The following is a 16,631-nucleotide window of genomic DNA, read 5'->3' as shown; positions in this document are numbered from 1 at the left end:
CCTGGTTGGGGAAAGACTGTCTTTTCTAAAGTAGCTAACTAGTAACTAGTGCTATTAGTGCCATCACTGATTAATTGTAAATAGGAACTGGCCTATCGGTTTCTTGAGCATCTCCTCCATGCCAGGCCCTGTGCTAAGCTTTTGACATCCCGTTTCATCCTCACAGCCACCTGGACGGTAAGTACTGCTGCTAGCCTCACCCTAAGGACGAGGGAAATCAGGCGCAGAGAGTTAAGTAACCCGCCCAGAGTCACACTGTGTTAAGGGGTGAGCCAGATCCAGCTTTTTCTGAGTCTGAAGCCTGTGCCCCTGACCTCCAACTGGAGTCTGCCACCGCAGAAGCCGCTAGAGGAGAAAGCCCCCAACTCCTGCCCCTGTGTGGGACCATCGTGGCACAGCCCATGTCTTTGTGGCCCAAAGTGAAATGTCGCCATCTGTAATGCCGCCTCTCTGGGTCTACCCACCTGGCCTTGTCTGGTCAACTTGGCACCTCTGCTCTCAGGCCCTGCTATGCCCCCTTCTATCGTGAAGTCTGCGTCTGCAGAGGCAGCAGGGAATGGAAACTGGGGACCCCCGGCCCACTAACCATGTCCCCACCCCAGCCTTCATGGCTAGAGAAAATGCCTGGGGTCCGTCCCTGGGCTTGGTGTGTCTTTTGTCAGGTGCTCCTGAGAACCTGCGGCATAGCCCCTGCCCCAGGCCGTTGCCCAAAGCCCCTCCTCCAGCCTAGAACGCTTACCCGCAGGGTGTGTCGGAACTGGGGTTCCTCTCCTCAAGGGGAGGGAGCTCCCTCTGACCCCTGGCCCTGCTCCAGCGGCTGGGAGCCCTGTCCCCTGCTTACTCTCCTGGCTCTGCACCTCCCTCGCCCACAGCCTGGCACAACGGGCCCAGTGGTGGGTCCGGGCAGCTAGGCAGCTGAGCCTGGGCTGGGAGGCTGCCCAGGGCCACTCAGCTGCCGGGCGCTGAGCTAGCACGTCTTCCACCTTGTCACCCAGGGCACTGCCCTCCCTGCCTCACCCTCTGCCCTTCCTTCCAGATCCCAGTCACCCAGGCCTGCCTCATGGAGGACATCGAGCAGTGGCTGTCCACTGACGTGGTACGTTGGGGCCCAGTCAGCTGGACGCAAAGGCTCAGGCCCACTCCTCACCCACACAGCAGGAGGACCCGTTGTTCTCACCAAGAAATGACCCACGGGGCCAGGGTATTCTTGTATAGCATATAGCACCCTGAGAGCAGAGGGGCACACTTAAAGTCCCCATCTCCTGCCACCTGCCCACCTTGTGTTTGGCACACCCCCTCCCCCAGAGAAGGCCTGGGCACAGTAGCCTCTCAGCTGCTTCCCAGAGCCTGCTCCCAAGGTGAGGTGCCAGTGGGTGTCGGCCCACCTTAGGGATGTCGGGGCAGGCTAGAGAGGCTAACCGAGGAAGCATAACGGCGCCAGGCTCCTACCTGCAGTAGCTCAGGAGACTCCAGCCACTTGCAGAGAAAACCCATCCCCACCCTGTTTACAGATCAGAAGACTGATAAGCAGCTGTCCTCTAAAGGGAAGCACCCGGGAGGAGGAGGGCGGGTGCCAGTCATGGGGACCCCAAGCCCTGCCACCCTCTTAGGGTGCAGAAGAGGCAGGGCCAGACCCAGCTTCTCCATCCAGGGCTCCTACCCCAGCATCTGCCATCCCCTCTCTGGGCACCAAGGCCCACATGGGCACCTGGGCACTTCAGGCCCAGAAGCCGCCTTCTGCAGGTGAAGAGACCGTTTCTGCCCAGGACTAAGCCACAGGGCACGGACTCAGGCTTTCTGTCTGGTGGCAGAAGCCTCACCCCTCCCTCATTTGCAGTGTTAGCATGAATGACCCTCAGCCTCTGGGTGTCAGCCTTTGCCCCCTGGGGTGAGGACCGTCCACCCCTTGTGACCCTCCCAAGGAAAGGAATCAGCACTCATCAAGGACCCGCTGGGCACCAGGTGCTGGGCTTGGCGTGTGACATATTATATCATTTCAGCTTCCCAGCAACCCTCCAAGTTAGCTTCAGCCCCCACCCCGCCCCCATTTTACAGAAGGAAAAACAAGGCTCAGGAAGTCAGGTGCCACCCAAGGAGGGCCCACGGCTCAGGGAGGAGCCCAGGTCCAGGTCCTGGGACCTGGGTGGCGGGGGCATGCAGAGACTGCTGGGACCCAATGCTCAGGTTCAGCAGGGCCGGAGCTGTGGCCCCACTGCCCCAGGCTGACTGTGCTGGGGGCCCCGCTAACCTCTGCCTCCTTTCTTCTGCCTTCCCAGGGGAATGATGCGGAAGAGCCTAAGGGGGTCACCAGCGAAGGTAGTAGTCCCCGCCCCTGCCCGCCCGTTCCTTTCCCCAGGGCTCTGGCCTCAGAGCCCACCCTTACCCTCACCCTCACCCCTTCCTCTAGAATTTGACAAATTCCTGGAAGAACGGGCCAAAGCCGCGGATCGATTGCCCAACCTCTCCAGCCCCTCAGCTGAGGGGCCCCCGGGTCCCCCACCTGGCCCAGCACCCCGGAAGAAGACCCAGGAGAAAGATGATGACATGCTGTTTGCCTTATGAGTGTGGGGTCTGGCACCCTGCAGCCCAGGTCCCCACTGCTCTCACACCCTTAGGCTGGGACCTCCCTCCCTCCTCTGGTGTCAAGGCTGCTTTGGGGGTGGCTCGTTACCCCCTTTTTCTCCTCTTTGAAGATGGAGCTGCCTCAGCTGCAGCTGGGGGTGTGGAGGCAGTGGGATGAACTGGGGACAGGTCTGCACTGCAGTGGGATCTGGTTGCTCTGCCTCCTTTCCCACCCCAGCTGACCATGAGACTTTGCTGAGAAGTGGAGGCCCCAGGACAGGCTGGCTGGCTGGCTGACCCAGTGTGACTCTCCTTCACTGAGTGATACCCTGCTCCGGGCCCATGCCCCATGGAGCCCTTCAGAGCCCACAGTGCCAGTCGAGGCCTGGCTGGAAGCTGGCCACAGTGGAAATTGTGCCGAGCCTGTTGTCCATTCCCCGCTCTGCTGCGTGGGGCCCCATGGCTTTGGCTGGCCATCAACGGCAGGGTGTGGAGGTGTGGAGACCCTCTGAGGAGCTGCGGCGGCCCAGGTACGAAGCTGCAACTCTGCTCGCAGTGGGCCAGATCTCACCAGCCCCAGGCTGCAGGTGAGGCTTCAGGGGCCGCTGGGGCCCCACTGCCCCTCCACTGCCTTGTCCTCCATCCTTCCTCTGTTCCTTCTGGCTGGGCACCACAGCACTGGGGCTCACCTCTTGGTTGATCCTCTTGTACTGGGAGGGGTGCCTTTTGTGTCCCCAATTAAAGGTAGAAAACCACCCTGCTAGCAGCATTGTCGAGTCTCCCAGTGAGAAATGACTTCTTGGCCTCACAGAGGCAGCGACTACTTTGGGCAGGGCTGGGGGCCACCCGAGAGGTGAGCATCTGTAGATGGTGCAGGTGGAAGGACAGGAGCAAGCACCCAGCTACACTACACAGGTGCCGCACCTCCCACCTCACATGGCAGGCTCCAGCCACCGCCCCTGCCCGGAGGATGCATGCCCTCCCCAGCTGACATCCCTCCCTCCTCGAGGCACTTCACGCTGCTGTCCCGTGAGGCCAGCTTCTGCCCTGCACAGAGCACACTAATCACAAGGGCTGGGGCCCGTGTGGACTGCATGGGCATGTGGGGTACACAGGCCACGGGAGGAAGCTGGCCTTCCGAGGCCGGGTGCCAGGTACTGCCTGGGGCTACGCACTGGCTCGTATCATCACAACAGCCTGGGAGAAGCAAAGTGAGCATCCTCGATGTATGCACGTGAAGTCGACGACTCCATGAGCCACTCAAACCGCCCAGCTCGCAGGAGGAAGCTCCTGCAGTTGTTTGTCATGTGCCAGCACTTCCTCGTGCCATTTTCCAGGCACCGAGGCTAAGTTGGGAAGACATGGCACACATTTCCAGACGCTGGGCCCCAGGTCAGGTGCTGGGGGTCAGCTCTTACCTCCATGGCAGCTCAAGAGCCCCAGGACTTGGGGTGCCACCTTTTCAGGTGTGGGATCTCTAGGCCAAACTCCCCGGGAGTCACTGCCGAGGCATGTTGGAGCCTCCTGGCCCAGGACACGGTCGGGGAATGGAGGGGGGCTGGTGTGGGACCGAAGCAATTGAGTCCACAGGGTCCTGGGCTCCTGGGAGAGGGCCCGGGTCTGTGTGAGCAGCCACTGGTTCCCATGGGCAGTGGGCAGGCAGCACCTGCCATCTGAGGTATGGTCTGGAGCTGGGCATACAGGAGACCAGGCCCAGCCCAGCCATCAAGATGGAGTTGGGGCAAGGAAAGCAGCTGAGGGCAGGCACAGTGGCACCAGGCAGGGGAACGGGAGGCCCTGCCGCCATCAGGATGCTCATGGTCCAGGCCAGGCGCTCTCTGCCACATCCAGGGCATCTGTGAGCCCCTGCCAGGTGCCCTACCCTGGCCCAGCCCTTTCCGTACCTCACAACAGCCCTATGGGGTCAATGATGTTGGCCACCAGTTACAGCTGGGGAAACTGAGGCTGGGGGAAGAAGGGAGTTGCCTGGTTATACACTAAGTAATGGAAGACCGGGACCCCCAGCCTTCCTCACTGCTGCCTCACCTGCCTGCCCCACCCACACCCCACCGCCTGCTTCCCTCATTCTCTCCCTACTTAACTGGGGACCTCTTAGAGGGGAGTTGTGATTTTACAAGGATCAAAGCCGAGGCCTCGTCTCCCCTGTGTTAGCTGGGAAACACAAGGAAACTTCCACAGATGGCTCCCAGGGCTGGGGGCGGGGGTCTCAGGGCCCTGCTAAGGGTGAAAACTGCCAGGTCGTTCATTCGTCCCTGTGGGTGCATCCCCTGGGAGCCAGCTGCACACAGCATAGCGCTAGGTGCCTGCCAGACAGAAGTGAGGCGGCCAGGTGCCAGCCCTGTGGGCTCACGTGGGAGGGAAAGGGACTAGAAAGACAGGCATAAACTCAATCATTGTTTTGCACTGTGAAATGAAGAAGATGGGACTGGATGCCCAGGGCCAGGAGGCTCTCTGTGAGGACGGCCCAAGGCTGCAGAGGTAAGATGGGGTGAGCCAAGCCATGGAGGGCCTTGAATGACAGGCAGGAGGCGGCCTCTGCAGAGGTCTCAGCTTGTCTGGCTGGAACAGTCCTGGACTGCCTGAGGGCCTCCTTCAGAGAGAAGGCTGCTGGGGCTGCGTGGGGGCTGGGGGGCGCTGGCAGAAATTCATCAGCGCAGTCAGGCTGGGTTTCCTGGCAGCAGGCTGTCTGAGGCCGCAGGCCTGGGCCAGATCACTTTACAGCTGCAGAAAGTCTTGGCCCCAAGAAAATGAGGGCCAGCTGCCTGGTGGGGGCCTTGGGCAGCAGCGGGGCCTCCACCTGGGACCGCAGGGCAGGATTAATGAGGTACGGCAGCTCCTGCTGGGCCCAGCTGCATCAGAAGGCACTGGCCCCGGGGCATGGGGGAAGGGGTTGAGTGGAGCTGGGAGGGACTGGTGGGCAGGGGAGAGGGCACCCCGGGCCTGCCTTTGAAGAAGCCTTTGGCAGAGCCTCCACCGAGCCCTCTCCCTCCTGGCTCCCCTGGGCCACCACCATCCCACTCTGGGCCTGGACACTGACCCCTCCACGTCCTGCCCCAGTGTCAGTACCCACCCCCTGACCGGCCACTTCTGGGCTGTGTGACCTTAGGCAAATTAACCTTTCTGTGCTTCCGTTTTCTCACTGGTAAAATGGGCAAATAACAGTCGCCCCCTCATACGGTTCTTAGGGTTGACTGAGCCAACAAGTAACCCAGCACCTGCCATGTAGAAAATGCTCTGTACATGTTGTTATTGTCACGGATGGTCCCCCCTCACTTCCAGAATGGCCTCTGCTCCAGACACCTGGCTCAGAGCCCTGCCCCTCAGACTCCTCAGTAATTCTAGGGACCCCTGCTCTGCCTCTGGTATTGCCTTCCCAGCTCCAGAAAAACCTCTGTCCCTACTCCCCACTGGAGAACCAAAGGACGGTGTCTGTCTTTCCTCCTGGTTCTGGGCTGCCACCCCTAAGAGGGTCAGGGCTGACTTGATCCGGGCAACGCGGCAGGGTCCCTCTGGAGGTCCTGGATTGGGCTCTGCTGACTCTCAGTAGGCGCTTTAGGAAGCCTCTGACCTCTCCAAGGTGGCTGGCTGGAGGTAGGCCCAGTTCTGAGCCCTGAGCACGTGCTATCGCCCCGGCTCAGGGTCAGTGTTCCAGGGCGACCACGAGATGGCAGCAGCGCTGCATGTACAGGGCTTGCCGGGGCGCTAGGGCGGAGTCCGCCGCGGCCAAGTCAGCCCCTCCCGGGTACGGACACATCTCTGGAAGTCTCAGATCTTCTTAGAGCTCCCGACTCACAGGGTTGTGGGGAGGATTTGGTGAGACAAGCTGGGAGCTCAGCCACGGGAGCTTTGGGTGGGCAAAAGCCAGCCTGGTCCGCTCCTTCTCTTAACAGAGCCCCGGGTGTGCGGTCCCTGGGGCCCCTGCTCCCGCGCCTTCTCGCCGACACACATCCGTGTGCATTGCTGTTTCTGTCTGCACGTGTAGACAAATCATGAGCTCGCCCAGTAACTCCAGCTCCACCACAGATTCCTTCTTTTCCGCCCTTCCCCTGTGTGTAACTCCCTCCTCCAGCAGTGAGAAACCTGCTTCCCGCCGTCCTTCATTCCTTCTCTCCCTCCATCCCCGCAGTAGCCTATCTCTGTTGCCACCACTGTCCCGTCCTGCCCAGTGCCTCCCACCCTCTCCAGGTGGACCGCCACCACCCTGTCCCACAGACAAGCCCCTAGACACAGAAACCTTCTTTCTCACAGTTCTAGAGGCTGAAGTTCAACATCAAGGACACGGAGTCCATCTGCTCAGTTGGTTCCTTCGGGCCCCTCCTTGGCTGTAGATGGCCATCTTCTCCCTGGGGCCTCACGTCATCTCCTTTCTGCATCTCTCTATGTTCAAAAGTCCCATTTTTGTAAGGACACTATTCATCAAGGATTAGAGTCCACCTAATGATCTATTGTACCTTAATCACCTCTTTGTTTGTTTATTTTTTTTGAGACGGAGTTTCGCTCTTGTTGCCCAGGCTGGAGTGCAATGGCGCGATCTCAGCTCACTGCAACCTCTGCCTCCCAGTTTCTGGCTGAGGCAGCGATTCTCCTGCCTCAGCCTCCCGAATAGCTGAGATTATAGGCATGCGCCACCACACCCAGCTAATTTTGTATTTTTAGTACAGACAGGTTTTCTCCATGTTGGTCAGGCTGGTCTCAAACTCCCGACCTCAGGTGATCCACCCTCCTCAGCCTCCCAAAGTGCTGGGATTACAGGCTTGAGCCACCGCGCCCGGCACCTTCATCACCTCTTTAAAGCCCCTACCTCCAAATACAACCAAATACAATTGCATTCTGATAGGCCGGGCGCGGTGGCTCAAGCCTGTAATCCCAGCACTTTGGGAGGCCGAGACGGGCGGATCACGAGGTCAGGAGATCGAGACCATCCTGGCTAACATGGTGAAACGCCGTCTCTACTAAAACATACAAAAAACTAGCCGAGCGAGGTGGCGGGCGCCTGTAGTCCCAGCTACGCGGGAGGCTGAGCCAGGAGAATGGCGTGAACCTGGGAGGCGGAGCTTGCAGTGAGCTGAGATCCGGCCACTGCACTCTAGCCTGGGTGACAAAGCGAGACTCCGTCTAAAAAAAAAAAAAAAAAAAAAAAACAATTGCATTCTGATATACTAGGGGTCAGAGATTCAACATATGAATTCAAAGGGACAAAGGAGCCCTGTATTGCCCTCTGCTGCCCTCTAGGCCCTGGGTCCATTCTCCCAGGCACACTGTTCTTTGGCAGGTGGCCACAGTGTCTTCAGAGGGGCTGTCACATGAAACACCCGCCTCCACTCCCTGCCCCCTGCCCTAGTGGGAGTTTGAGAGTGGCTAGATTCATCCTAGGGCAGCCTAGCCTTAGATCCAAGGATTAGCCATGGGACCAGGAGCGAGCAGGGGTGCTGGCAGAGTGGAGGGAGATACAGACGCTGGGAGCCGGGCTAGGGGCTGCTCCCCTGGTCCTCACGGCCGCTCGTTGTTTCAGAGCAGACCCAAGTGGGTGAGCTGGCAGGTTTCACTTCCACCCACCCTGGTACAGGGCGAGACCGGAGGAAGCAGTGTCGCCAGGCCGCATCCTCACCCCTTGCCTCTGACTCAGGACTCCTCTGATGTCTTCCTTCCCCTGCTGTAGGCTGGCCCTGCACCCTCTGTGCACCGTGGACCAGGCTGGCCAGCAGAGGGAAGGAACCCAAGCTGACCAGGGCCCCAAATCCCCAGTGGGTCAGAGTCAGCTTGTCAGGGCACTTGGACCTCTTGAGGCCAGTGAGAAATATACAGACAGGGAAACGGAGGCCAGGGAGGGGAGGGACATGCCCTGGCCAGTGTGCTGCCTCCCTACCTGATGCAGGGGCCCAGGAGGCTCCGTGTGCCAGCCCAGCCTGCCCGGGGAGGGAGCAGCCCACACCCACCCACGAGCACAGGGAAGTCAGTGCAGGACAGAGGGTGGGGACTCCTGGGTCACCAGTGTCAGGCCCAAGCACTGCCCAGGAGTCAGCCAACCTGGCTTCTAGCCGTGCACAGCCACTGACTTCCTGTTTGATTTGGAGCAAGCCTTTTCCTCTCTCTGGGCCTCAGTTTCCCTATCTGTTAATAGGCTTGAATTAAGAGAGCCTAATGCCCCTTTGCACTCTGCTTTTCTGCCCTAACAACGCCCAAATTCCATAATCCTCCTTCCAAAAAGGAAAGAAATACGAGGACAGACACTCAAATATCTACAAGAGGGGGAAGTAAGGCCCCTGGGTTCATCTCCCCTTCCAGGACCAACAGGGGTAGGAGAACACCTGCCCAAGGTTCAGTGGGACCAATGGGACAGCACAGGAGGTGACCACCCACACCCTGCTGAGTGCCTGAATGGGAGCTGGCTGCCTAGGGGCAGGAGGGAACCGAAACCCAAGCCAGGGACATCCTTGCACCTGCCCTAGGGTACCCCTGGGAAAGGGGAAGTGGCTGAACTGAGGAGTGGGCGTGCTGCCCATGCTCCCCACAGGACCCTGCCCTCACTGGAGCCCTTGGAAGCCCTGTCAAAACTGAATCTTCAGCCGGGCACGGTGGCTCACGCCTGTAATCACAGCACTTTAGGAGGCAGAGGTGGGTGGATCACCTGAGGTCAGGAGTTTGAGACCAGCCTGGCTAACATGGCAAAATCCCATCTCTACTAAAAACACAAAAATTAGCCAGGCGTGGTTGGGGGCACCTGTAAATCCCAGCCACCGGGGAGGCTGAGGCAGGAGAATCGCTTGAACCTGGGAGGCAGAGGCTGCAGTGAGCCAAAATCACCCCACTGTACTCCAGCCTGGGCAACAAGAGCGAGACCCCATCTCAAGAAATATATAAACTAAAACAACCACCACCACCAAAAAAAAAAAAAAAAAAAAATGAATCTTCATTTTACAAAGGAGGGGTGAGATCAGAAAAGTCAACTGACTAATCCAAGGCCACATAGCTGGCAAGTGGAAACACTGAGTCCTCTTTTCTGGGGAGAAAAGGTCCCTGGGGGATCAGGGTAAAGTTCATTTTATTCTGGGCCTGGAGCTGCGCCTAGGGCTGCCTTGGGCTGGAAAAGTCACTGTGTACATGATCTGTGTGAGTGGCCCTGAGCCCTGCAGGCCGCTTAGGCTGCAGAGGCCGCTGGACCCCTGCAGGGAGAGGGCTGGCTGCTGAGGTGGGGCCCTCCCTCAGGACCCCTTCTCAGGCCCAGACTGGTGCAGAGGCTTGCCCAAGGCCACACAGCAAATTTGTATCAGAACTGAGACTAGAAACCCGGTCCTCTGCAGCACCTGCCCCGCAGGAGGGGGGCGAATGGAGGACGCTGGGAAATCTGTCTTCAGAAGCCCCTCCCCAGCACCCTGCACCCTGCTCTGGGCTCCCACAGAACAGTCAGCCTCAGAGACCAACGAGGCCAGTGGGTTCCAAAACCTTCTCTCCCCAAGGAATTCTTCTATCGTGGTCTCCTCAAGACTCTGGATTTAGAAGAGTTTTGTTTGTTTTCATTTTTGGCCACAAAACATTCCGGAATGCATTAAGTTGTTAATAAAAATATTAACCTTTTATTTTATTAACCCTTTTGGGCATCAGTAATCAGACTTTTTTTTTTTTTTTTTTTTGAGACGGAGTCCCACTGTGTCCCCCAGGCTGGAGTGTAGTGGTGTGATCTCAGCTTACTGCAACCTCCATCTCCCTGGTTCAAGTGATTCTCCTGCCTCAGCCTCCCAAGTAGCTGGGATTACAGACACATGCCACCACACCCGGCTAATTTTTGTATTTTTAGTAGAGATGGGGTCTCACCATGTTGGCTAGGCTGGTCTCGAGCTCCTGACCTCAAGTGATCCACCCACCTCGACCTCCCAAAGTGCTGGGATTACAAGCGTGAGACACTGCCCCCGGCGGTAATCAGACTTTTAATACACCAACGCAGTATCTCATTCCATCCAAAAGTGCTCCAATTGCCTGGGCAGCCTCATCCCAGGGAACTAACAGCACAGCCTCTGTTTACCCAGCCCCTCTAGGCCCACCCACTGTTTGGAGCAGAACCCCAACCCAAAAGGGCAGGAGCTGAAGATGGCTGTGCTCACTTCCAGCCAGGGGCTCCACCATGGCTCCTGCCAGCCTTGGCCTTCACACACTCATTGGGCACCTCCATCGATGGCCACCCTGGGTTCTGCGCCGTCCCCACGTAAACACAGCCCTGCCCTTCCATCCCCTCACCGCAACTCTGCAACACAGGGACCCAGGAGACAGAGGCAAGGAAAGGGGAGCAAAGGAGCTGGCCATACCCTTCTGTAGTGCTAAGGGGAGGAAGAAGGCGATATTAAATTCGATGTGAGATTAAACTTCAAGACCGGACATTTTTTTTTTTTTTTTTTTTTCTGAGACGGGATCTCATTCTGTCGCCCAGGTTGCAGTGTAGTGGCACTATCTCGACTCACTGCAGCCTCTGCCTCCTGGGTTCAAGTGATTCTCCTGCCTCAGCCACCCAAGTAGCTGGGATTACAGGTGTGCACCACTATGCCTGGCTAATTTTTGTGTTTGTAGCAGAGATAGGGTTTCACCATGTTGGCCAGGCTGGTCTCAAACTCCTGAGCTCAAGTGATCCACGCACCTCAGCCTCCCAAACTGCTGGGATTACATGCGTGAGCCGCTGCGCCCGTCCAAGACTGGACTTCTTCATACTTAAAAGTGAGAAGAAAGTTAGCAAAACCACCCAAGATGTCACAAAGGACTCTGGTGGACGCTGGCCATGGTTGAAGACAATGGTTGGAGAAAAGGAAGCTCTGTCATGTCCAGGTTTGTGCACAGTGACTTTGGATCTGCAGGCTTGGGGAGGGAGCTGGAGAGAGCTGGACTGCTCTCCTCGTAAGAGGGAGGTGCGGGCCATCTGGAAGAGGGCCTGAGAGCACAGAGACAAGAACCGGGAAGGGGAAGAGAGAGAAGGCAGGAGAGGGTGAGCCACCGGGCCCCAGGCAAAGAGTTGGGGGAGGATCAGAGGTGAACTGCTGGGGTGGAGGGAGGGCAGGGAGAGGAGTAGCCAAAAAAGATTCAGAAGAACAGATGCTGTGTTAAATTGTTCTCTTTTTTTTTTTTTTTTTTTTTGAGACGGAGTCTCGCGCTGTCACCCAGGCTGGAGTGCAGTGGCCGGATCTCAGCTCACTGCAAGCTCCGCCTCCCGGGTTCACACCATTCTCCTGCCTCAGCCTCCCGAGTAGCTGGGACTACAGGCGCCCGCCACCTCACCCGGCTAATTTTTTGTATTTTTTAGTAGAGACGGGGTTTCACCGTGTTAACCAGCATGGTCTCGATCTCCTGACCTCGTGATCCGCCCGTCTCGGCCTCCCAAAGTGCTGGGATTACAGGCTTGAGCCACCGCGCCCGGCCTAAATTGTTCTCTAGGTTCTGTCTAATGTCACCCCTCTCTGTGGCCCTGAGATCTTTAGTAAATGCTCTGCTCACAAGTATTTGTCAAGAGCAGGATTTTGGGCCTGGTGCCGTGACTCACCCCTGTAATCCCAGCACTTTGGGCGGCCGAGGCAGATGGATCACCTGAGGTCAAGAGTTCAAGACCAGCCTGGCCAACATATGAAACCTCATCTCTACTAAAAATACAAAAAATTAGCCAGACGTGGAGGTGGGCACCTGTAATCCCAGCTATTTGGAAGGCTGAGGCAAGAGAGTTGTCCAAACCCAGGAGGTGGAGTTGCAGTGAGCAGAGATGGCACCATTGCACTCCCGCCTGGGCAACAGAAAGAGACTCCGTCTCAAAAAAAAAAAAAAGGGTTTTGGGGAACAGGGGAAGGGGCAAGTTTCATTTCTGAGTCAGCACAGTTCAGAGCAGAAATAGGAAGAAGCTGGGACAGCGGGGCGAGGGAAGTGGTGAAAACACAAGTACCAGGGATCGCTGGAATCTTCAGGAGGACTTTGGGCTTTTACTGGACATGAAGTTAGGGGAGGACTCTGCCCTTCCCTCAGTGACTTCTTCACATGCTGCCAAATACATTTCATTTTTTGTTTTGTTTTGTTTTGTTTTTTTTGAGACGGAGTCTCTTTCTGTCGCCCAGGCTGGAGTGCAGTGGCCGGATCTCTCTGTCGCCCAGGCTGGAGTGCAGTGGCCGGATCTCAGCTCACTGCCAGCTCCGCCTCCCGGGTTCACGCCATTCTCCTGCCTCAACCTCCCGAGTAGCTGGGACTATAGGCGCCCACCACCTCGCCCGGCTAGTTTTTTGTATTTTTTAGTAGAGACGGGGTTTCATCGTGTTAACCAGGATGGTCTCGATCTCCTGACCTTGTGATCCTCCCGTCTCGGCCTCCCAAAGTGCTGGGATTACAGGCTTGAGCCACCGCGCCCGGCCCATTTTTTGTTTTTTTAAGAAATGGGATCTTGCTCTGTTGCCCAGATTGGAATGCAGTGGCATATGATTGTGCTCACTGCAACCTCGACTTCCCCTGTCCCCTCTTTCCCCCACCCCTTGCTCAGGCAATCCTCCCACCCAGCCTCCTGAGTAGCTAGGACTACAGGTGCATACCATCATGCCCAGCTAATTTTTATTTTTATTTATTTATTTATTTTTAGAGGGAGTCTTGCTCTGTCACCCAGGCTGGAGTGCAGTGGCATGATCACGGCTCACTGCAACCTCCGCTTCCTGGGTTCAAGCAATTCTCCTATTTCAGCCTCCCAAGTAGCTGGGACTACAGGCGCACGCCACCACACTCAGCTAATTTTTGTATTTTTAGTAGAGACAAGGTTTCACCGTATTGGGGTCAGGCTGGTCTCGAACTCCTGACTTCAGGTGATCCACTTGCCTCGGCCTCCCAAAGTGTTGGGATTACAGGCGTGATCCACCACACCCAGCCATCATTTTTTTTTTAATATATTTTTTTAGAGGTAGGGTCTCACTATGTTGTCCAGGCTGGTCTCCAACTCCTAGGTTCAGGTGGTCCTCCCACCTCAACCTCCCAAAGTGCTGGAATTACAGGCATGAGCCACTGCACCCAGCCGAAAATATATTTCAAAGGGCAAATCCAACCGTGTTTTACAATACCCTCAGTCCCAAACCCAAGACACACACCTAAAGCCTTTCACTTACTCTCAGGCTAAAGACCCACCTCTTGGCCTGGCCTCCAGGGCCCCTGGAGTCTATCCCCTGCCACATTCTTCAGGTTCTCTGCATTTCAGACAGGCTGTCTTTCCCACCTCAAAAGTTTCATGCTGGGCCGGTGTGGTGGCTCACGCCTGTAATTCCAGCATTTTGGGAGGCCGAGGCAGGTGATCATGAGGTCAGGAGATCGAGAGCAGCCTGGCCAACATGGTGAAATCCTGTCTCTACTAAAAATACAAAAATTAGTAGGGCATGATGGTGCATGCCTGTAATCCCAGTTACTCGGGAGGCTGAGGCAGGAGAATCACTTGAACCTGGGAGGTGGAGGTTGCAGTGAGCCAAGATCACGCCACTGTATTCCAGGCTGGGTGACAGAGTGAGACTCCATCTCAAAAAAAAAAAAAAAAAAAAAAGTTTCATGCCCTGACCACAGGGCCTTTGTAAGTGCTATTTCCTCTAAAACAGACCCCCCGACCTTACTTAATTCATTCATCCTTCAGGGCTCAGCTACAATGTCACTTCCTCAGACAAGCTACTCTAACTTCCTGGCTGGTCATTCATCCATCATGGAATTCACCTGAACAATTACGCTGGCAAAGAGGAATGGGATGACCTAGAATCTCTGCCTCAGAGTAACCATGACTCATCTCTGGCACTGGGCACACCCTCCCTAAATCTGTGATTCCATCTGGATCCCAAACAAATTGGGGTTCTGTTCCCGAGGGGAAAAGGAGATGACTGTTGTGTAGACAGTCGACAGTGTCCACCACATTGCCATACACTGCACTTCCCAACCCACCATCACTTGCATAGGAGGAAGGGGGCTATTAGACCTTTCTGGAAGGTGATGGCAGGAGCAAGAGTGAGAAGGAAGTCGCCATGCCTGGGCACTGGTCCCAGACTGGCCTGACAAGATGGGAGGTTGGGTGATACATGATGAAGCCTCACTATTGGACAGCTTGTTTTTAATACAGGTAACTGCAGGTCAAATCATGACCTCTGGGACACACACGTACCAAACACATAAATAAATAAATACACAGGAAAACCTCCCAGCTTAGTTAAGAATATGTAAGGCTTTTCATCTCCCCCTCCAACAAAAACCTCATAAAGACTCACTTAGAGTCAGACTGATGGTGCTGTTTCAGCCAACCCGTATCCCACGCTTGCATACCTCCAGTGACAGGGCACTCACCACCTTTAATAGGAGCCATCTCACCTGGCCAGCCCCCAATACTGATCCATAAATTAAGCTATAAAATCTAGTTGGCATATTGTTTAATAGGTACAGAGGTTTAGTCTGGGATGATGGAAAAGTTCTGGAGATGGATGGTGGTGATGGTTGTACAACAATGGCAATGTACTTAATGCCACTGAACTGTACACTTAGAAGTGGTCAAAATGGGCCGGGGGTGATAGCTTACTCCTGTAATCCCAGCACTTTGGGAGGCTGAGGCACATGGATCACCTGAGGTCAGGAGTTCAAGACCAGCCTGGCCAACATGGCGAAACCCTGTCTCTACTAAAAATACAAAAATTTGCTGGTCATGGTAGTGCTCGCCTGTAATCCCAGCTACTCAGGCAGCTGAGGCAGGAGAATCAATTGAACCCAGGAGGTGGAGGTTGCAGTGAGCCGAGATCATGCCATTGCCTGGGTGACAAGAGTGAAACTCCGTCTCAAAAAAAAAAAAAAAAAGTGGTCAAAATGTTAAATGTTATGTGTATTTTACTACAATTAAAACACACACACACACAAGCACCGTCTCTGAGGCTTCACAACTTACCAGCTGTGTGGTTTTGAGCAGGTTACTTTTTTTAAAAATCTGATTGGCAGTTAAGGCAAACACTTAGGCCCACTCTCCCCTGTGATCCTGGTTTGTTTTGGTTCAGCCTCATCTCCCAAGCTCAGAAATTTGGGCTCCATTTTTAGAGCTTCAAATCCTGCCTCTTTTCTCTGTAGAGGCTATAGCCACGGTCATCCTCGCCTGCTAGGGGCCTACTGTGTGCTAGGCTCTGAGGATGTAAGTAGCAAGAAATGGGTCATAGCCTTTGTCCTCCCAGACACAGGGAATAGTCAGGGGAAAACGGGTCAATCAGGTAGGTAGGTAGGTAGGTAGGTAGTGGAAACCTACCAGACTCCGGTCTCCATGAACCCCAGCCCAGCTGTGAAACTCCTGAGGACTGGCCCCTGATGACCCATGTCCCCAGATGACCTCATTTGGGTGGAATGACCACAGCACAGGATGACACTGGTCCCTGAGCTCTTGGCATGAACAGAATGTGTGTGGGGAGCCTGTGACCTGGGAATGTCCACTGACACAGGTGATCATGTGCCCAGGAAGAGGAGGCAGGAATTCTCATCTCTGAGGCCCACTCTGCCCCGGGAATCGCAGAGGAACCAAGCAATTTGGGATCAGAAAAGCCAGCCAACCCAGAGCAGTCAAAATGGCGGCCCCAGGGCCATGTCAGATCTTGTGGCGGGTGGTGGTGGTTCTTTTTTCTTTTTTTAACTGAGTCTATTGTCAATGTTTAAAAAACTGAACATTTCTTTTTTTTTTTCTTTGAGACAGAGTCTCACTCTGTCACCCAGGCTGGAGTGCAGTGGCACAATCTCACCTCACTGCAGCCTCCGCCTCCCAGGTTCAAGCAATTCTCCTGCCTCAGCCTCCTGAGTAGCTGGGACGACAGGCACCTGCCATCACGCCCCGCTAATTTTTGTATTTTTAGTAGAGATGGGCTTTTGCCACGTTGATCAGGCTGGTCTTGCACTCCTGACCTCAGGTGATCTGCCTGCCTCGGTCTCCCAAAGTACTGGGATTACAGGCGTGAGCCACTATGCCCAGCCACAAGTGCATTTTGGTTACATGGATATATTGCCTGGGCTTTTAGTTTAACCATCACCCAAATAACGTACATTGTACCCAGTAGGTA

General features: G+C 55.7%; 1 protein-coding gene across 20 annotated transcripts in view; it reads left to right on the top strand.

Annotated features, from left to right (window-relative positions):
• The window catches only part of TOM1 (target of myb1 membrane trafficking protein), a 48,367-nt gene extending 45,036 nt beyond the window's left edge, over nt 1-3,331 (top strand). For 10 of the 20 annotated variants that reach the window (XM_077948931.1, XM_015150015.3, XM_077948939.1 and 7 more), the window contains 3 exons: nt 1,037-1,096; nt 2,277-2,319; nt 2,408-3,331. In XM_077948931.1, coding sequence (XP_077805057.1) covers nt 1,037-1,096; nt 2,277-2,319; nt 2,408-2,562 — 258 coding nt within the window. In that variant the 3' untranslated portion in view covers nt 2,563-3,331. 20 annotated transcript variants of the gene reach the window in all.
• The last annotated feature ends 13,300 nt before the right edge of the window (nt 3,332-16,631 follow it).

This window comes from Macaca mulatta, chromosome 10, assembly GCF_049350105.2.
Source record: "Macaca mulatta isolate MMU2019108-1 chromosome 10, T2T-MMU8v2.0, whole genome shotgun sequence".
NCBI lineage: Eukaryota > Metazoa > Chordata > Mammalia > Primates > Cercopithecidae > Macaca > Macaca mulatta.
The sequence above is the reverse complement of the archived record's forward strand: the minus strand, read 5'-3'. Positions and strand labels throughout refer to the sequence as shown.